Below are 22089 nucleotides of genomic sequence, written 5' to 3' on the forward strand. Positions count from 1 at the left end.
TGTAAGCTTATCTCTCTCACCAACAGAAATTGGTCCAATAAAATATATTACTTCATCCACCTTGTCTCTGTAAAATCTTGGAACCAACACGACTACAACGCCTCTGCATATAATAAAAAGTAATGCAGGGAATGCCACCATCACTGTGGAATATACAAAGCATGAGGTTTTCAGAATCTCTCTCTTTGTAAATTTGTTGTATACCTAAAACGTTGAACAAGAGTCGTAGTAGTGCCTTTTTTGATTAGAGAAAATATGAATTTATGATCAGGTAGGTAACTGCTTAACTAAGGGATATTTTTTGTTTTATTTTCAGGACCATTCAGATGATAATCGCTCTTATTCCATTCAAACTGCAAATGGAACATACATCCTAAAGCTAAAGAAAAATAAGTAGGTTGTGCAGTATTCTAGGACACATTTCAATTTTATATTTTATTTAACAGAGACTACTATTTTTGTATTGAAGATTGTTTGGAATAAGGAGTCTAAAATGTTAGTATGTAATGAAAGTGAGGTGGCAATAAATACTGTATAAAGGAGCTGGCTTGAAAATGGATAAAATAAAATGTGAAAATGTTACTGTAGTTAATGTTTTTAAAATTCTGATGAAATTTTCACTTCGGACCACTGTATATAAGAAACAGTATGCCAAAAAGCATGCTGTTAATAGAGATTTATTACAGAAGAAAAAGCTCTCACTGAAAAATAAATCAGTGCAAAATTAGATTTCTGCTACCTATTTTTGTTAATTATTGTGGAGAAATTTGTCTAATTTTGTTGTTATCCATCCCCAAAAGTTTATAGGCCAGCCACTTGTCCAATAACTGAAAGAATGCATCAAGTTAAAAAACAATGCATTTATGGATGTTTTTGGTAAAAAATATTTTAAAAGTAAATTATTCTCAAAATGATGCAGTTGATTTTTTTAAAAGCATCCTATTTTACACTCTATGTCCTTCAACAGTATTTAACAGCAAATTTATCATCAAAGTGCTACACTCAGAATGTATTGCTGAATATGATACTTGATGTATGTTTTGTCATAGACTCTTAAAAGAGCAGCAGTTTATTTTTGTTTTCAGAAAGCTTGTTAGTGAAGATTTTGTACTATATACATACAGCAAAAATGGGAAATTGGAGGCTACCCATTCAAAAATCAAGGTACTGTGCTTATTAAGGTTCAATTTTTGTGTCAGACTGTTTCTTTAGCACAGGGGAGCCAAGCTTTGTGACACCAAAGGCTGTCCACAAGGATGCATATACATATAAATACGTTTTTAAACAAAAATACTTATACACAACATTAATTCTGGTTGTGTTTGTATCTTCCCTGATATAGGAATAACAATTGCTTAGTTCACAACAATAAATAAGGCACTTAAAGACCAACTAGAGAATAATAGAAGGTTGCGTTGGATTGTGTTTTAGGCCTTCTTAAGCACTCCTCCTTTAATGTGTGGTATTTTTATGTCATTGTTACCGATGGGTATAAAATGTAAGGCTGCCGTGCTATAAACTCTGAGTTTGTTTAACCTATTGCTATTTATGATGACATGGTGTCTGCAATAACCCGTTTTCAGAAATATATGAATGTATAAGGAGGATGCTCTGGAAGCTTACGAAAAACGGAAATTAGGTTAGTTGATTATATAGCCATTGTGTAACATAGATTTTTGAATCAAGGTGCAAAGTTACCCAGTTTTGAGGCCCTGATTCAGAAAAACGCTTAGGCATATACCAACATTTATTCCTGTTCAGGAAGGCATTTAAGTATGTAATCAACTTTATTCATGAGACTTCAGTAGAACTTAAGCATGTACTTAAATGTGCTTCCTGAACAATTCAGGCTTTAAAAGCAGCGTTTACCTGCCAAAGAACAGGATGGACAAAATAGATCCATGTGGTTTGTCAGAGGTTGGGAATGGGTTAAATTAGAATTTTTCCCTCACTTGTAAAGGAGGGGAAATTTTTTTTACCAATTATTTTACCAATTTTTTATCAGTGAAGGGTCAAAGTCTGCTTTGACTTACACTTACAAATAGTGAGTAGTGTTTTACTCCAAGAGTAATCCCGTGGAAGAAAATTTGAGACAACTTGTAGAGTTCTGAGTAAAGCTGGCAAAATCTGGCCCTAATAAATAAAATATTGTGCAAATGAGTAGTCTGAGTCTTTCACCTGAATAAAAAAAATAATGTTATGTAATTACCGGTAATTATGTGGTTTCATTGTGTTTCAGACACACTGTTATTATCGTGGAGTTGTTGAAGGAGTTGCTGATTCTGTGCTTGCTCTTAGTACATGTGATGGCCTTAGGTATTACTTTTCACTTTTCTATGTATCATTGACTGATATACCAGGAAAATGTATTGGTGTTCAGAATCTCAATTTTTTTTCCATAAGAATGAATGAATCCAGGACTGGCCAAAGTGCTACCTATACAATTTTGTAATGCTGCTTTTCAGGGACAAGGGTATAGATTTTCAAAATGCTGAGCACTGATGTAATTTCCTTCCCGTTGAATTCAGTGGTAAATGGTAGTAGAGTTAGGTTAACATTGAGTGCTTTTGAAAATTCCACCTAGATGTCCCAATATGCAATACTGCATCTTGTGCTAAGCAGCCTGGTGGATCTAGATGGAGCACAGCATGTTGGAACATGTAATCCCCATAGGGCCCCATCTCTTTGTTGACTGCAACCCGCTCCATCATGCAAACAAAAGAGAGACAAATTCCTAGTGCAGCCCTCACCTGGGCAACGTTTGAGTAACCTGAAGTTAATATGTTACTAAAGGTAAAATTCTCACAAAACAAAAGCATAGTTTACTTAGGTTGTAATTTTTGGGGGGCAGGGACTGTTTTTCAATATATAGGGTAGGGACCAAGCACAGAGATGCCCTTCTTGGAGCCCTGTGCACTGCCACAATATAAACAATAAATAAATAAATAACTGCTGTGCATCACTATCTAATGTTTCCGTATAGCATAAGATTGTAGCACACTATAATCATCCTACAAATAATAGCAGCGATATTGATAAGTTTGCATTTAGAAGCACGCTTCCAAAACCCGCAGAGTAACTCTGTTACAGTAAATTAAAATAATGTTTATGTTTGTTAGACAGGTCAGATTGGAGAATAAAAGGTGGTGAATTGACAAAATGAGACACCTCTTGCCAGAGTCTGTGTGCAGATATTCAAAATATGGTCATGAGTGTTCCCTGGGTTCCACGACTTCCGTGAGCTTAGCTCCCTGTTGGTCTGGCTTGAATATACCTATAGGCTCTAGTAGGGTCTTTGGGCTTGGCTTCTTTTGTGGTGGGGAATAAGTGATGGAGATCACACAATATTACCCACTTGCAGCACCAAAATAAGACATCAAAGTAAATTGTGTAGTTCTGTGACCTTCCCTCTCTCCTTTCTTAAATGAGGAATGAAATAGCTAACAATGTTGACATTTACATTATCGCTGGGTATCTGAGTTAACATGTCACTAAAATAAATGCAACAAAGAGATTGTTGCAGGCTGTCTGCAGACTCACATGCACATCTCTGCATTAATTACACTCAGTTCACTTTCTTTGCAACCATAACAGACAGAGACTTATTTTAAATGAAAGCTAAGATTCTGGAGAACAATATAGTATTTTCAGAGTGGTACTGCTATAGTGTATGGGTACATACTGGCTATAGTCTCAGCCTGGATACAAACCTTAACATGTAAAAAAATATATAGTCGCTATATTTAGCTGCCATAGGGATTAGTAGGCTAACATTAGTCGGGAGGCAATTCTGTTGTCTTCCTGAACACACATGACTAAATACAACTTCCTTCTCCTCCCAGCTATAAATGGACTTTGTACAGCAGAGCTAGAGTAGTTCAGCTCCATAGGGGTGGGCAGGGCAGAGGTTGGGCATGATGCATTGTGCAATGAGTACGTGCTGCACAAAACCCTTACTCTGTGCATGACCCCAGTATGACAACTTGCAGGAATTAGGGCATAAGTGGGTAGAAGAGGAATGAAGGACTTGTCTAGCAGAGATCCAGAATAGTTTTTTTAGAGCAACTCCATAGTCATCCTGCAGCTTTATTAATTGAGAATTCTCAGCTGTTCCTGACACTTACTTTTAGGGGCAACTTCCCCTTTGCCTGTTATGAAAGTTGTTTATATATTTTTTAAAAAAGGTAACAGTGTACATTTCTTAGTAGTGAAATAGTCAGCTGTAGTTTACTCATCTAAGTTATACTTTGACAAGTGAGAGGAAATTCTACTAGATAATTTCTCATACCTTTATTGTTGTAGAGGAATCCTTCACATTGGTGGCAAACAGTATGGAATGGAGCCAGTTAACATATCAGCTACCTTTGAGCACCTATTTTATCCGTTAGAACATGTTCAGCAAGATCCTTTTCTGTGTGGTGTGCTGAATGATAATCTGCACCAGGAGAAGAGTGTGAAGAATTCTCTCAGATATACAAATGTTTTACACAGTACTTTCAGCAGGGAAAAGCTTTTTAGGGTAAATATATTTGTGTTTTTCTCTTCAGAAATGTTTAGATCCTTGGATCCAATACAACTCTTTTGAGGCTGCTTCAGTGGCCAGAAGGGGCCATAAAACCATCTTAACTTACTTCTTGGGTTTACCCTGGTGTAGGAGCATTCCAGGTGGTGTATCTAGCCAGCTCTTTGTTTACCCCATTTCAGGGCCCTGAGAACGGCTGGAACACTACTGGGCTTTGGAAATCCTCATATAGAGAAATGGCAACATGGAGACTGTTGCAGTCAAGTGCAACTTAAAGCAGCCCAGAAACTGTTCTAAGCTGTTTGAGAGGGCAAAGCAACAGGATTGGAGGGGTAGTGGATGTAAAGATGCCATAAAGCCCCCACTTCTGAGAGCCTGTCTGCCACTGAAGTATTGAGCTGTAGATCTTTAAGCTGCCATGTAAAGTTCAAAAAGGAAACAAACTTGAGGCCAAACCAACATACCATGCCTTGTAAATATATACAATAACATGGTAACAAATAGTAATATAAATCTTGACTTAACGATAATTAAAATATTAACTTCTTGCATTTTCTAACTTGCAGAAAAAACGAGCTGTGCTGCCACAGACAAGCTATGTGGAGCTATTTATGGTTGTTGATAACAACAGGGTAATGTGTTTCTCTAGTATTAAACACATTTTATTAAATTATTTAATTTTTCTCTGACATCCTTATATTGAATTTTACAGTATTTGCAGAAGAATTCTGATCCTGCAGCTGTGCAAAAGGAAACAATTGAGCTGACTAATTATGTTGATGGGGTAGGTCATTTCAGTCATATGGATATTCAGTAGTCTCCTCTTTATCTTATTTCACAGAAGAAATACAAATAGTAATGTACAACTAGTGTAGTCTGTGTTTGTATTCTAATTGAAAAATATAATGAATATACAGACATATAACTGATATCTAGACAAGACTCTGATAAGCGCACCACAGAACTCACAGCCCAGGGGATGGGGGATAAGGTGGTTTTAAGCCACCTTTGCACACTCTCAATCTTAGGCTGCTCCAGGGGCATAACTTAGACAGCCCTCCCAGTCCTGCCTTGTGGGCTGCAGGGATACCTGGAATCTCTGGCAACTATGACAGATTCCTGTACCAGGATGTATGAGAGCAGGCTTAGGGCAGTTTTTCCTCAGCTGGATATAAGGCTTTTATAGCCACATTATGGTGCTCTGGACCTTTTCCATGGCATAAAGGGGACGAAACAGGGGTGAGGATCATACCCGTAATGCTGTAGATTTTCAAAACCCACCTCTAAAATTATACTGTGCATTTTTGCATGAGTTTTTAATGTGAAGTTTTACACATCCAAGCTTTGTACACACAAAAACATGAGCCCAAGAATGTGTTTGCAAAAGTATACATGTAATTTCAGACACCAAGTTGAGGTACCTTTGAAAATTTAGCAAAATAACATAGGGTTTCTGAATACGTGTGAATCATTGTCATTAGACTCATGCAATAACTGATGAAAAACAGGGCTAAAATCATGGATAAGAGCACAAGACTTTTACTAGTGTTTTTTTAAAAAACTTTACCTCAAAATGTTTGTACACTACTGTATTTCTGAAAGATTGAACATTCCTGTACATGTTTTTAAGAAAAATATCAAATATTTCATCGGCATTAGGAAGGCTAGTCCTCCTCTCCAACATGGTATATGGAGGTACATACTGCTCCTTTGTTCTACACAGGAATAATCAATGTAGGCAAGAAGTATTGATATCTAACTAAAGGCTTGATCCAGCTCCCACTGAAGACAATGGGGATCTTTCCATTGCATATAGTCCACTCTGTACTAGCCAAAGTTTACCCTCAAAATCCCCAGTTGCTGTCAGAAGATCTAGCCTCTTTGCTGCCTGTGGAGTTTCCCATTCCACCGCCTTAAGCAATTTCCATAAGTCCCCGACAGTCCACTAGAGAGATGAAATCATTCCTAGGCTGTCCTCAGGATAACCAGCCAAGATAATGAATGAAATGGTGCCCCTCCCCCTGAGTGTTGGCCCTCTGATGCCTTACTCATAGGGCTCTTGCACCTAAAGAATATGGCTAGGAATCCTAATAGACATAGAAGATCTTCAGGCTTGTAATCTTTATTCAGTAACATCCCTCCCCCCCGCATAAATGATAGTGTAGGTTTTGACTGAATAAAAGCGGGAGGATCTGGCCGAGTTTGTAATGTGAACTAATTATTTAAATGAAATAAACTTTCTTACACTTGCATTGTTCCAGTCAACATAATACTGAACTGGTAATGATGATGTAATTTTTTCAGAATTCAATTAAATTTGATTTACATATATGTAAAGTAATCACCAGTGTGTATTTTCAGATGTATGGTGCATTGAACATCCAGATTGTTTTGACTGGGCTAGAAATCTGGTCAGATAAAAATCACATAAATGTAATGGATGGTTCAGCTGGAGATGTACTAAATAGATTTGTTTCTTGGAGAGAAAAATATCTTCTTAAGCGATCAAGAAATGATGTTAGCCACCTCATAATGTAAGTTTTGGTCCATTAGAAAAACTTGCCTCATACTATAAATCAGATTGTAATATTGCTTATGTATGCAAATGAAATAAATAATAGAAACTGAACTACTGCTAATTTAAAGCTTTGACTATAATTGTAGCCCAAGAAGAAATTATTTGTGTAATTAAATCTTTATTCTTAATCTTATTCTTCACTCAAAAACAGTAACACAGCATATGTATACCTTTCAAGAGTTATGTCATACAGCTGGTGTAGTCACACTGATCAAAGAGCCATATCCAATCCTTTGGGAAAGTGAGAAATTTCCCACTGATATCAGTGAGGCCAAGATTTGACTCATTATAGTATTTCTTCGGGGCAGAGCCATCAATATTTTTTCACTAGAAAACAATGGACTTTCAGCCCCATTCTCAAAACAGTGCGCATGTTCTGTTGTTATGTTGCAGAGGGAGAAATGCATATGGTGGGACAGTCGGAATGGCTTTTGTAAGTACAGTCTGTTCTCAAGTCCATGGAGGGTCCATTAGCACTGTAAGTACAGTACTTCATCTCAATTATTAATGTACAAATCTAGTCAATAAAAAAACCTAGACACCTCCCTGACTTATTCAGCCAAGTCATCAAGGGCTAAGAGGTTTGGTTTGGTGTGGGTTGTTCTGTTAGGCTTCCTAGGAAAAGACAAAAAGTTTTTGAGGATGACATTATAATTCCTTTTGCCACGTCCCTCTCCTTCATTTATCAGTCCACCTCATTCGGATAAGTCTCAAGCTATATTTTGGCCATATTTTTAAATTTATTTAGCCCAAAGTTGGCTAGAAAAGCACATCCCCATAACTGTAAGTTAATAAACTCAAAATGGACAGCTTTTTGTATGTTCTTGATGGGAATATTAGCACGGGACCCACATGTGGGTTTGACTCTTCATACTCAGTTGCACAGTACACTGTAGCCCTGATTCTTAGATGCACAAGAATTCCACTCAGTTCACTTTGGAGAGAGTGGGGTAAAAATTCGCGTTAAGCTGCCTTTGCCTTCCCTTAATCCTATGGGAGGCCTAATATCACCTTACTTAGGATGTGGAGGTTTGTCCTTATAATATTAGATACCACAGCAGCAGACACAGTATAAGGGCCAGATTCTGCTAGCCTTACTTATAATTAATAGTACTTTACTTTGTGAGGAACCCCATTGAAATCAGTGGAACTACCGATGGAATAAAATACTATTCAGCATGAGGAAGAATGGCAAAATCTGGTCCTAAACTGATATATAGATAAAGAATAATACTGATTTGCTATTAATGCTTTCTCCTTGTGATACTAGACACTATCATCACACATTAGAGATATATAGCTTAAATAAATCAGTAGGTAGGATCATTGCCTTGTCTTCTTGTGATTTTCAGGTTTTATTTTCATATTAATTTCAACATTGCTTCTCTTTACTAGCTTAATGGTAATGTGCTACGTCATGCCACAGTAGTTGCACATGAGCTGGGGCATAATCTTGGTATGAAACATGATGATGGAAGGTGCCCCACATCCTACATTATGTACAGTATAAATAAGTAAGAGCCTAAATATTATTACTTTATTTTTAATATTACATATGTGTATTAGATTTATTCAGCAGTGTAAAATTCCTATTAACCTCAGAGAACCTTAGTAAATGGGCTTTGTATGGAGAACTTAAGCCTAGAGGGTTAAAAAGTTAATGGGACTTAGCTGATTGATGTTACTGTGCTGTTTCCACCCAGCCCCTATCAATAGTATTCACACACTGGATCTGGTCCAGACTTCCTTTTCCTAAGACTTACATTTACAGTTAATTTAAATAAAATGTACATCTCTACCTACATTGTATTACCAAGTTGGCAGTTCTGAGGATTAGGTTTGGGGCTAATAGGACTCGCCTGATCTGACATCAGAGTGACTTAGCAAAAATAAATGCTTGTTTATTCAGGGTTCAGTCTGTGACATCATAGTATCTCTGCAGAAAACCTCTATGCAGGATCAAGGAACCCATCACTGTTATAGTTAGAAATAATTTATATATAGTGCCACAGTTAAACTTTGAATGCAGAGTTTCAGCCTGGAATAAATGTTTTGGGCCAGCAATAAACCCTCAAAAAACCCCACTCGAAATAAGAAATTAGAGATGGAAATCATAGAATTTACATGGAAAAGAACTTCCTCTAAACTAAACATCATTTATATTTAGGACTGTCAAGCGCTTAAAAAAATTAATCACAATTAATTATGCAATTACAAAAATTAATCACAATCATGCAATTAATCACTCTGTTAATAATAGAATACTATTTATTTAGATATTTTTGAATATTTTCTACATTTTGAAATATATTGATTTCAATTACAACACAAAATACAAAGTATACAGTGCTCACTTTATATTTATTTTTATTACAAATATTTGCACTGTAAAAAACAAAACAAATAGTACTTTTCAATTCACCTAATAAAAGTACTGTAGTGCAATCTCTTTATCATGAAAGTTGAACTTACAAATGTAGAATTATGTACAAAAAAAACCTGTATTCAAAAATAAAACAATGTAAAACTTTAGAGCCTAAAAGTCCACTCAGTCCTACTTCTTGTTCAGCCAATTGCTCAGACAAATAAGTTTGTTTACATTTGCCGATGATAATGCTGCCTGTTTTTTGTTTACAATGTCACCTGAAAGTGAGAACAGGCAGTGCCTGTGGCACTGTTGGAGCCCATGTTGCAAGATATTTACATGCCAGATGCACTAAAGATTCATATGTACCTTGATGCTTCAGCCACCATTTCAGAGGACAGACATTCATGCTGATGATGGGTTCTGCTCGATAACGATCTAAAGCAGTGCAGACCAACACATGTTCATTTTTATCATCTAAGTCAGCTGCCACCAGCAGAAGACTGATTTTCTTTTTTGGTGGTTTGGGTTCTGTAGTTTCCATATAAGAATTTTGCTCTTTTAAGACTTCTGAAAGCATGCTCCACACTTCATCCCTCTCAGATTTTGGAAGGCACTTCAGATTCTTAAATCTTGGGTCGAGTGCTGTAGCTATCTTCAGGAGCGGCGCCAAGGTTTTTGGCGCCCTAGGTGGGGGTCCTTCCGCGCTCCCGGTCTTCGGGGCACTTCAGCGGTGGGTCCCGGAGCGAGTGAAGGACCCACCTCAGAATTGCCACCGAAGACCTGGAGCACGTAAGGACCACCTGCTGCCGAATTGCCACCAAGAGCGGCAAAATACCGCCCCCCCAAATCCTGGCGCCCTTGGTGACCGCCTAAGTCGCCTAAATGGAAGCGCCGGCCCTGGCTATCTTTAGAAATCTCACGTTGGTACCTTCTTTGCATTTTGTCAAATTTGCAGTGAAAGTGTTCTTAAAATGAACAACGTGCTGGGTCATCATCCAAAACTCCTATAATATGAAATATATGGCAGAATGCAGGTAAAACAGAGCAGGAGACATAAAATTCTTCCCCCAGTTTTTCAGGCTTATTCCAATAGTAAAGTTTTATTACAGACAGTACTGGTAATAGTAGCTTTAATTTCTATATCTAAGTCATGCAACAGGAGGGATCCATGAAGTATGTAGGAGAGGTGAGTTGCTTGTGTTTGGACTGTACGGGTAAGAAATGTAACTTACTTCCACCCTGCCTCCCCCCTTCCGTCTGAGGCCCAGCCTTCCGGGGCGGAGCGGGGGGAGGGGCAGGGGCAGGGGCAGGGTGGGACCCGTACTGGTAAGAGCTGTATTTTACTTTCACCCCTGCATAGCGGGGATATGCCATTGCTTCTGGGAGCTGCTTGAGGTAAGTGCTGCCCAGTGCCTGCATCCCTGAGCCCCTCCCATGCCCCAACCTCCTGCCCCAGCCCTGATTCCCCTCCAGCCCTCTGAACCACTAAATCCCAGCCCGGAGCACCCTCCTGCACCCCAAACCCCTCATCCTCAGCCTCACCCCAGAGCCTGCACCCGCAGCTGGAGCTCCCCAACCCTCCTGTACCCCAACCCCAGCCCAGAACCCCCTCCTGCACCCTGAACTCCTCATTTCTGGCCCCACCCCAGAGCCCACACCCCCAGCCAGAGCCCTCATCTCCCTCCCCTGTGCCCCAATTCCCTGCCCCAGCGCTGATCCTCCTCCCACCCTCTGAACTTCTTGGTCAAAGCCAGGAGCACCCTCCGACAACCCAAAATCCCTCATCCCCAGCCCCACGCCAGAGCCCACACCTTCAGCCAGGGACCTCATTCAACCCAGTACCCCGACTCCCTGCCTCAGACTGGAGCCCTCTCCTGCACCCTCAACTCCTCATTTCTGGTCCCACCTCAGAGCCCGCACCCCCAGCCAAAGCCCTCATCCCCTCCTGCATCCCAACCCCAATTTCATGAGCATTCCTGGCCCGCCATACAATTTCCATACCTTGGGCCAAAAGGTTTGCCCACCTCTGCTGTAGTCAAACACTTTGGGTTAAATACAGGGGTAAATGGATGAAAGTCAATGGCCTGTGTTATACAGGAGGTCAGAATATATGATCTAATAATTCCTTCTGGTCTTAAAATCTATGAATATATGAAAGACTAAAACTCTGGCAGTATCTTTTAAATCCTAGAAATATCTTTCCTTAAATGCAATATATAGATCTAAAAAATGATCTTCTACTATTACACAAGCAGTGTATAGAACTTTGTTATTAAATGGCTTGAAATAAATTGATCTTTACTAGGAAAAATGTGTATGCCAAACAAATGCAATATTATGCTTTCTAGTGCATCCAAGAATTTCAGCACTTGTAGTGCCAATGATTTTGAGAATCTCATTTTGAATGGTGGAGGAAACTGTCTTAAAAATGCTCCAAAACCAAGTGATATTTTCACAGAACCTGTCTGTGGCAATAACATGATGGATAAGAATGAAGAATGTGATTGTGGCAAACCCCAGGTATAGTATTTCAATTAATTGGGGCATCCAGGCTTCAATCTCAACCTATTTTGTACAAAGAAGTTCTTTGGGGGAAGGGGTGGAGTGAGGGCAGGACCCGAGGTGGAGCGGAGGTTGAGCACCCCCAGGGAAATGAGGTCGGTGCCTGTGATTGGTACTACTTAGAATATATGCTAGCAAATACCAGTGGTGAGGAAAACCCATGTTCAATTGAAGGTTTTTTCTGACACCAAAAAAAAAAAGAGCCTAAAAACAAATCATTTCTATATTGTACTCTTAACTTTGAAATAAAATATATTGAGTGCTCCGAACTGTTAATAGAAACCTGTGGAGTTCTGCTTCTTTAGGACCCTGTTCTATTTAGAAAAGCAGTTGTTGCTTTACCTGCTCTTATCCCTATGCAAATAGTCAATCAAAAATAAAGTTTCTCTCTAGTTTCTGATACATAGCCAAACTGCGTGCTGCCTTCCAGTAGGACAGAGAACTCTAAACTTCAGATACTGAAAGAGACTCAATACATTTGGCTTCTGGGCAATTTTAATCTGATTGTGTACTTCAGAAACCCCTGACTATAGAGAAAAGTAAAAACCCTGTGTCCCTAATTCATACCTTTGCTACAGGAGTGTGCTAATCCTTGCTGTGATGCTGCAACCTGCAAACTTAAGTCTGGATCACAGTGTGCTGAAGGGCTGTGCTGTGAAAATTGCAAGGTAGGCTGGAGGAGCCCTTTTTGTTATTTTATGTTCTTAACTTAAAACAATTGGTACTAATTAGTAGTGGATATTTTTTTTTAATTTCTAGAAATGGATCTATCACAGCATCTTTAGACACCTGTACATACATTATTAAAACCATACTCAGGAGTGTAAATTAAAGTAGGGTCAGTGAGTGAACAAAGAATCTTGGTCTGAGGATTCATGGCCTTATGTGTGATCTTCAGCTTACAAATGAAGTGTTAGCTCTGACCTGACTTCTACTTTTTAGGCAGAAGTAATTAGATGTCATGTAGTAGTGCTCTCTTTACTGCAGGATCGAGTTTCCATGCATCTCCTCTCTGCTCAGGACTTTTTATCTGATGTGTATAAATGCCATACTGTGAACCAGTGCTGTGCAGGATCAAGTTCATCAACTGTATCAACATGCCACAAAAAGCTCACAGGAGTGGCATACGTGCTCTGTCTATTGATCTGAAGAACTATGTTTATCTTTCTCAAATTTACAAGCATATTTTCTTTCTGAACCTACTATATAATCATTGTATATCTTTGTGTTAGAATTTCTACTATTGCAAACTAAAACCGAGTAACTTTCTGTTCCATTTATAGTTTAAAGTGGCAGGAGTAGAATGTAGACCAAAAATGAATTTCTGTGATCTACCTGAATACTGCAATGGGACATACCCATACTGCCCAGATGATGTATATATCATGAATGGCTACCCATGCAACAACATGAAAGAATATTGCTATAGTGGGGTTTGCCAGAATTTCGATTCACAGTGTGAATCCATCTACGGAAAAGGTATTTGTGTAACAGAATTCTAATTAATAGGAAAAATTCACTCATATGCTCTGTCCTGTAACTAGGATTTAAATAGCCATTGTGGATTATTTGTTTTTATTAGATATATTAGTTGTTAAAAAATTGATATTGTTCTTTTAGGAGCAAGAAAAGCACCTGATATTTGTTTTGAAGCAGCCAACATAAAGGGAGATAGATTTGGAAACTGTGGAATGGCAGGTGGAACGTACAATAAATGTCCCATTGAGTAAGTGACAAGCAGGTATAAATTGAATCTAATCTTTCCTTCTATCATTTATTCATATAAACAGTACCATAATGTAGAGTATATATTATACAGATAATGCTTACATGCTTCATTTCTTTGGCCTACCTGAGTTTACCTACATTAATCTTCATTTTTTATTCGTCTGTTTTAAGTTGTTTATTAAAACAATTTCTAAAAACCAATTTAAACAATATGTGTAAAACTCAACTTTCTTTAAATGTTCTTTTTAAGAAACTGAACCAGATTCTCACCTCTGAATCAGCCGTTTTGTGCTGCTTAGGCCGTGGAAAGGAGCTATAATCGGTCAGTACTTGGCCAGCTGATAGGTCTCTTAATGGAAAGGAGCTTTCAAATGGCAGAAAACTGATCCACCTAGTTCCTGCATCAGCCACACTCCCAGCACAGCATAGAGGGAGGGAGGGGATGTATCAGGCTGTGCGTCACTAATTCTCAGATGGAATGTGGTCCCTAGATCAGCCTATGGTCCTCTAACTTAGATGGAATATGGGGCAGTTCAGGCCACAGAATCAGGTAGCCATAAACAGCCTATCTTGGCACAAGAGAGAGTCTGGCCCATCATCACAGGTATTTTTAAAATAGATGACCTGCATCAGACCATTCCTTGTAAAAAAATAAAAAACCTCATAGGAAGGCCAAAGTTATGCACTACACTGCATTATATAGTTTATAACCTGTGGTATGACCCCGTTCTGAAAACAAACATATTAATCTCCCCAAGAGCTTTTCTGGGTCTCTCATCACTATAGAACTGAGAATATGGGAATTGTAATTTGTTTTTCAAAGGCTTATAACTTGGCCAAATTTGGGCAGATTTTCACACGGAAGGCAAAAGGCACATCCCTGTCAGAAAGGCCATTCCCCTGCCAAATTTCAAGTTCCTGCTACAAAGCATGGGGCTGCTAAAAGTGTTCAAATAAAAGCTTGACACAGTTTTTTTAACACAGACAAAACAATATATTTCCCCCTAACCTCATTCTTGGAAATGGCTTAACCCTTTTGTAAGAATTTTTCCAAAAATTTCAACTGAGGCAACATCCAGCATGCAAAATTTCAGCCCAAATGGTTAAAGTTTGGCAAAGTTATAAGCACCTGAAAACAGGTCTTATAATGAGAAGTGTCAGGCAATCTTAATAGGCAGTGCTACCGGCCTCACCTCTAGCAGGGGCATGTGTGTTTATATACCCATAGACAAACACATATATTATGGCAGCAGTCCCCAACGCAGTGCCCACGGGCACTATGCTCCTGCGTCCTGGCCGGCAGTCAAGCATCTGTCAAAATGCCACTGAAATTCGGCAGCATTTCGGTGGCGACGCCTCTCGATGATGCCGCTTGCCGCCAACAAGCGGCCTCATCGAGAGGTGTCGCCACTGAAATTCGGCGGCATTTTGGCGGATGCTCGACTGCCGCCACGGTCCTTCGTCTGGCGCCCGCTGTATTATAGTGATATCCATCTGATAAATTGCAGAGCCATATGCTGAATACATTTATCAGGCACCATTAATCCTCTTGATCAACAGGACTCTCTCCACTAATCCATCAACATTGGGATTACTTCTCATATCCCAGGATTTTGAGCAGCTTCTGTCAGATGCCATTTCTTTTTAAACAACCTGCAAGAGAAATGTTTCCTCTTTTCCCTCAAATGTGGAAATACCTTGTATACACACACACAAAATTACACTGTGCCAAAAGCATAGACTAGGCAGTCTTCAATATATATAAAATGATACACACACGCATACACAGAGAAAGAGAAGGGAAAGCTTTCTTAGAATATGAGATTTCCATCAAGAGAAAATTATTGGCTCATAGTGTAAACTGTGTGAATTTATTAATAAATAATAATTTTATATTGAGTCTGTTTTCTCCCTGTTATCTTATATTTGTATTTTATTCATTTATTACAGACATAGTCTGTGTGGCAAACTTCAGTGTATATCTGTCAGTCTTGAAAATCTTCCTGCTTCTAGTGTTGTCAGCAATCAAGATGGTGTTTCATGTGTGACTTCTGACTTTGACCTAGGGTCAGATATCCCTGATCCTGCTCAAGTTCAAAAGGGAACTGCTTGTGGAAAAGGAAAGGTAAGGTAGATCACAGCAGTTATTGCAGAATGCATGACACTTAATGAAAAGTTCTCTTTTTAATACATCTTACTATAAGACCCTTAGCTTTCAAAAGCATTAAGCCACATTTTAATTTTCCTCATAACGACTTGGGCTCCTGACACTCAAAATACTTGTCTCATAAAGAGTGTCTGTGTGTATAACCTTAGATATTCATCAGGGAGAATCCCCTCAGACTTACAGGAAGTGCCTTTTCTTTGTCTCATGAAATTCCATTCAGATTTAACTGACATGTAAATTGTTAAAAACTGCCATTTCCCTTCTCTCACTTGTGCTCCGCAAGAAAATTTTGGCAGCATGACAAAATCAGTAAAACTTCAGATGTAAGGTAATAATTGGAGATATACCAATCTCCTAGAACTGGAAGGGACCTTGAAAGGTCATCAAGTCCAGCCCCCTGCCTTCACTAGCAGGACCAGTTTTGCCCCAGATCCCTAAGTGGCCCCCTCAAGGATTGAACTCACAACCCTCGGTTTAGCAGGCCAATGCTCAAACCACTGAACTATCCCTCCCCTAGGGCTCAGGCCACCACCAAAGCAGCAGGAACACATATTGCATTGGGAAGACAGAGTTACTGTTGGAACAGCTTTTTCTATTAGAGAGCCAGCTCACTTCCTCATCACCCCTAGACCCAGCAACCCATGTCCTTTCCAGGAAAACAGCCTTCTGCTGTTGCCAGCATATGCTGTTGATACAAGTTGTGGCACTTAACATTCAAGGTTCACCCTGTTGATGGGAGTTTGCTGTCGTTGAACGATGTAGAATTTATTTGATCTTGTTCTTTAAAAAAGGAAATTACATACAAAATTATATACAAAATCTGCATTAAAGGAACATTGGTAAGATTGCCAAGTCAAACACTCAAAAGTTAGGAGACTCCAGATCTATGGTTCTTCACACAACCTTAATTCAGTCCCCTTGTGCATATATGATACAAACTTTAATGACGTGATCACATACTATTTTTTTCACAGCAAACTGATCTCAGTCAGTTCCCTGGAGGGACAAAAGGAGCAGAAATAGGGCTGTGTGAGCAACTATAAACCTGGCATTTCCTAATTTTTTGAGTGCTTAATTTTGCAGCTCAAGTAATGTTCTACATAGTTTTTGTGTGTTTTGTATATATGTGTGTGCATGTGTGTGTCTATATATTGATACAATAAATAATACTCAATGTTAATTTATAGATACATGCACACAGAGAAGTAGTATTTATTAGCTCTATTCCATAAAGCCTGCTGTTTGGTTTAACAAAGCTTTAAAAGAAATAGTTATTCATATTCTGATTTCATTTGCATCAAAGTATATCCTAGTGCATGAAAAAGTGTGATAAATTAAACCAGAGTTCTGAAGAATCTAGTGTTTTTAGACAGTCCTGTTTCTCACCACTTACATTTTGCAGTATTACTGTTTTTATATATATTATTTTATGTTTATAAAAATATTAGGGTAGTTGAAGTACTCTTTTAAAATAGATATTTAATATTTTTCAGGCCTGTGTAGACTTTAAATGTGTTAATGCAAGTGAGCTTGGTTACAACTGCGATGTAATGCAGAAGTGTAATGATCATGCTGTAAGTATATTATATTTATTACATTAGGCTTCTAGAGATTATTGATAGGTTCAGTAGATCTAAATAAATAATGAAACATATGCTTTGTTTTTTCTAAATCTGTACTAAAAGTCAAATTCATTTTTTTATCTATAGTTCATGTTACCAATGCACTGTAAACCATTCATCACTAATGTGGATAGTACATTTAATATGAAATAGGCAAAGTAGATCCCATTACATTACTAGATGAGCTGTCCAATTTTGAAAGCAATGTATCCTCTGCAGAGGAAAATATAATGAATTATGTAATATTCCTGTGTGAAAAATCAGACCAGGATCCAAATATAGTAAAACCCAGAAGCTCTCCTTCAAAACAATGTTCTGTGCAAGACAAATGAGAAAAGGGGCTAATTGCTGTAGAGGTTTGCTGCCACAGGAGCCAACAATATCACTCACAATGTATGGGAATGCCAGTGGAGGGGAAAAATGGTTGTGCCAAGATCCCTCCTTCAGCTATCCACCACTCTCTGTGTTCACACACAATTCTTCATGTACAACTCTAAATATGATTTGTTCATTTGGCAAATCTGATTTGTTCTAAATGGATGTACACGTTTAGGCTGCAATTCTATAAAGCGATCTATTAGCACAGTCCCTTGCAACAACTTGGAGTCTCATTGACTTCAGTTGGATTATCTGTGAGAATCATTGTACTCTCAAGGAATAACCCTGAGGAGGTTCAGCTTCTTATACTACAACCAAGCCTCACTCTGGGGTTGACCATAAATGTAATGTTCCAAACTTTTCTGGGTACATGCTAGTACTATTTACATACCACTAACTCAGAAAGGTTTGAAGGCTGTAGCCTGAGGTGGCTTCCTAATAAAACACTTCATATGTCTGATAAAAAAGGAGTCTTTAAAGAAGAGTGCAACTACCATAGACACAAGATCTTATTCAATTTTATAAGTCTTTCATTTAAATAATATATGGTGTTATCAGTGACAATTGTAAAGAAATTCATTTTGAATTGGAATTTGATGTCCCTTCAAGCATGGGATTTGGGCCCTGTTCCAAAGCCAGTTGAAGTCAATGGGAGTCCTTTTATTGACTGCAGTGCACTTTGGATAAGGCCCTTGGTTAACAATTCTGAATGGAACCCTTTTTTTTTCCCATCTCTCAGATGGAATATGGAGAATTAAGTAATATAAATGCAAAAACTACATTTCAGTGCTACAAACAGTTATTTAATTGTGGTATCTTGTGTGGCTACAGGTGTGTAACAACAACGGGAATTGTCACTGCAATCCTGGATGGGCTCCTCCTTTTTGTGATAAATCAGGTTATGGTGGCAGTATTGACAGTGGTCCAACTCATATAGGTAGGATGCTGAAGCTCTTTCAGTTTGACTGTAATGTCTGATAAAATAAACTACTACTTACTTTTATCTCATTTTTATTTATATTATGGTAGCACATAAGAGCCCCAGCCATGAACCAGGACCCCAGAGGATGGACAAAATCCTCTGCTGGCTTAACTCCACTGACTTAAAGAGAGTTATATACAGTGTCGTTATAGCTGTGCCAGTGCCAGGATATTAAAGAGACATGGTGGGATTTAGTCCTGCCCACTATCTGGCCCAACATTTATATTGTGTAAGCTTGTACTACAAAACAAATCTGATATTTTTTTCTTAAAAAATTATAATTATTTAGAAATCATTATTTTTATAAAAGCACAAAAATAAATGTATTATAACAAAAATAAATACAAATCTGTTTACATCACAAAAGTTCAGGTTGATTACAGCTGTGGGCTGAACCCTGTGCTCCTTATTCACTTAAAGAATTGGTAGGCTCATGCTTGTGAATAAAGTGTTCAGGATTTGATCCACCCATCTATGTAAATTTAGGAAATCCTGATAAGCAGAATAGGCCAAATCCTGCTTTCTTTTTATACATACCATAGAACATGTTACACATTATTTTATAAAAAACTAATTGATCCATAACTTTATAAAAAAAACCTTTTATCTGTTATTGAATTCTTATTTTGAAAAGAAAAACAACCTACTATTGATTTGTCAGTGTGTTGAAGAAAATATGTTGAATCACAGAAATAATGAAAATTAGGGATGTGCAGGCAAATAATTTTTTTTTTAAGTGAAAGTGTGTTTGTCAGTTTCAGGGATCTTGAAAAAATAGACATTATGGAAAAAGACAGAAAAGTTATGCATCTGATGAAGTGGGCTGTAGTCCACGAAAACTTACGCTCAAATAAATTTGTTAGTCTCTAAGGTGCCACAAGTACTCCTGTTCTTTTTTTAAAAGTTAGCTTGTTACTTTCATCTCTTAAAAAAAAAAAAACAAGCAACCTCTGATCTTGGGGCCAAATCCTGCTTGTCTGATTTATACTATTAGTTACCTTGACTTCATTGGAGCTACTAATGTGTGTACACTGATCAGAATTTTATCTGTGATTACTTAAAGGTTTTAGCATTCGCAGCAAGGAGGTTCATATAGCAGCAAAATGTTTGCCTAATAAAGTAAAATAAGATGATTAGCTCATGCTGTTTGCATTTCTTTTCCCTAGATACATCACTTAGAGATGGCTTGCTTGTGTTTTTCCTGCTTGTGCTTCCAGTGTTGATTGCAATCGTGATAGCAGTTATCAAGAGAGATGCAATAAAGAGAAGGTTTTGCCGGAAAAGTAGAAGACGATACAGGTATCAAAAATTTATTTTCTTCACAACCAATGTCATTCTTGTCACAATAGGGTATTTCATCACTTGATATATCATGTTCTAATGCTACTCAGAGCAGGTCTTAATGTCACCAAGTATTATAAAGCCGACCCCTCTGGAGGCTTTGTCTGTACTAGGGCTCCCACCACTTTTACCACCAGTGGAATTACCCTGGTATTATCAACAGTAGGAAATAGTTGTCAGAATACACAGTCTAACCACATCCTGTGCATGTGCAGGGCACCATTTAAATCACTGTGCAGGCAGACACATTATCAGGTGCAGTATTGGAACGTTCTTTTTTTTAAATTAATCCTTTTCTGTGGGAAACAAATTATGCAGAAAACCCTAAAACCCTAAAATTGTGATAGATATATGAAAATCCACACTTATAAATTCTGTATCTCCAAAATAAAGATTAAAAAGAAAAGAAAAACACTGGGCCAGAAGTTGCCCTAAATTATGCTCATGTAGTTCCACACATTTTGCCTCCTGATGCATTTGTGTTTCTCTCAGGCAGCAAAGTTTATGGCTATACAGGAACCTTTTTGTTTTAATTAAACTGTCCAGTTCCTTTCCTCTACTCACTTCTCAGTATTCTTTTCTAATATATATTGTATTCATTTATTGTCATATTTGTATTAAGTAGCACCTGGAGGCGCCTGTGGTATTAAGCTTTGTATAAACATATACCAGGAGATAATCCCTGCCCTGAAGATTTTACAGTCAAAATAGACAATTCAGATAAAGGGGGGTAGGGGAAATAGAGACACAGAGAAGTAAATGACTTGTCCAAAGCCATACAGTGATAGAACCAGACAAAGAACCCTGGTCTGCAAACCCCTGACCAGTGCCCTAGCCAGTGGGCCACACTGCTGCTTAAATGTAATTAAGCTAGATTTATAGTAATTTTTCTGATTATGTGAATTTTATTCTAGGGACAACAATACACAGCAACCAAAGCAAAATAACGGACCAAACCAGAATAACGCTATAAATAATCAGGTAAGACAATGTTAGATCATACTGTCTCCTGTTGAATAAATTTCACTGATTACTAAGTTACAATACTTTAGAAATCATGATGCATTTTTAGACTTCTGTATGGTATAACTTTATGATATAATAGATTTGAGACGTGCGAATATCACATGGCATTTGAAGGGATTTATACTATTTTAGAGAGGATTTAGGCCTATTTTATTTTTGTTTGGGTTAGGGTGAGAGATTCTACCACTCACTGGCCTCATCATCCTCCTTTCAGCAAAGGGAAGCTGGGAAACACTCAGCAGTGCTCTTAGTACTGACTAGAGGTGCTTCCTTCCCACAGGAACTGAACATCAGTCTGAAGAGTTCTTTGCTAGCCCAAATAATGTTGGACCTAAACTGTGAGCCACATACAGCAATTGCCAAGCCAGCCCATAGGTCCATTTATGGCAAAAATAAATAAGAAATTCTAAGAGAATATGAAGAATTTGCAGAGAAAATGGAAAAAAAAAACTCTGAAACTTTTTGATGGATTTTAAAATTAGGGAATAAAGCAAAATAGTAGAAGTGTGACCTTGCTAAAGAATCCTCTTTAAAAATAAACTAAATTAATAGGAAAGCATGTTTGGAACATACGGTTTTGTTTTCTCCTTCCCATCTCCCTGGCACACTATCCATTTAAAAAAAAATCAGCTGGTGTCATTTTGAAATGTTTGTGTTGTTTTACAGTTGTGATGTTGAGGACTTGCCCCTAATGCCTTTAAGTTTTGTGTCTGCTGTCTTCAGCGTTTTCCCCACATCCCTTTCTATTTTTTTCTTTATTCTTGCTTTTTCTCTTTTCTCTCATTCTAATTTCTCTTCCCTTTTTCCATGTTTAG

At 38.1% G+C, this 22089-nt stretch overlaps 1 protein-coding gene across 1 annotated transcript in view; it reads left to right on the forward strand.

Moving 5' to 3' along the window:
- The window catches only part of LOC115655349 (disintegrin and metalloproteinase domain-containing protein 9-like), a 37079-nt gene that overhangs the window by 9345 nt on the left and 5645 nt on the right, over window positions 1-22089 (forward strand). The window contains exons 3-20 of the mRNA XM_030570709.1: window positions 317-393; window positions 1086-1164; window positions 2240-2316; window positions 4303-4519; window positions 5089-5154; window positions 5235-5306; window positions 6884-7056; window positions 7494-7578; window positions 8496-8614; window positions 11817-11988; window positions 12609-12698; window positions 13314-13509; window positions 13651-13756; window positions 15709-15883; window positions 17419-17499; window positions 18757-18862; window positions 20074-20206; window positions 21163-21229. Coding sequence (XP_030426569.1) covers window positions 317-393; window positions 1086-1164; window positions 2240-2316; window positions 4303-4519; window positions 5089-5154; window positions 5235-5306; window positions 6884-7056; window positions 7494-7578; window positions 8496-8614; window positions 11817-11988; window positions 12609-12698; window positions 13314-13509; window positions 13651-13756; window positions 15709-15883; window positions 17419-17499; window positions 18757-18862; window positions 20074-20206; window positions 21163-21229 — 2091 coding nt within the window. The remainder of the gene's footprint in view (window positions 1-316; window positions 394-1085; window positions 1165-2239; window positions 2317-4302; window positions 4520-5088; window positions 5155-5234; window positions 5307-6883; window positions 7057-7493; window positions 7579-8495; window positions 8615-11816; window positions 11989-12608; window positions 12699-13313; window positions 13510-13650; window positions 13757-15708; window positions 15884-17418; window positions 17500-18756; window positions 18863-20073; window positions 20207-21162; window positions 21230-22089) is intronic.

The sequence above is a fragment of the Gopherus evgoodei genome, chromosome 7 (genome assembly GCF_007399415.2).
Source record: "Gopherus evgoodei ecotype Sinaloan lineage chromosome 7, rGopEvg1_v1.p, whole genome shotgun sequence".
Lineage (NCBI taxonomy): Eukaryota > Metazoa > Chordata > Testudines > Testudinidae > Gopherus > Gopherus evgoodei.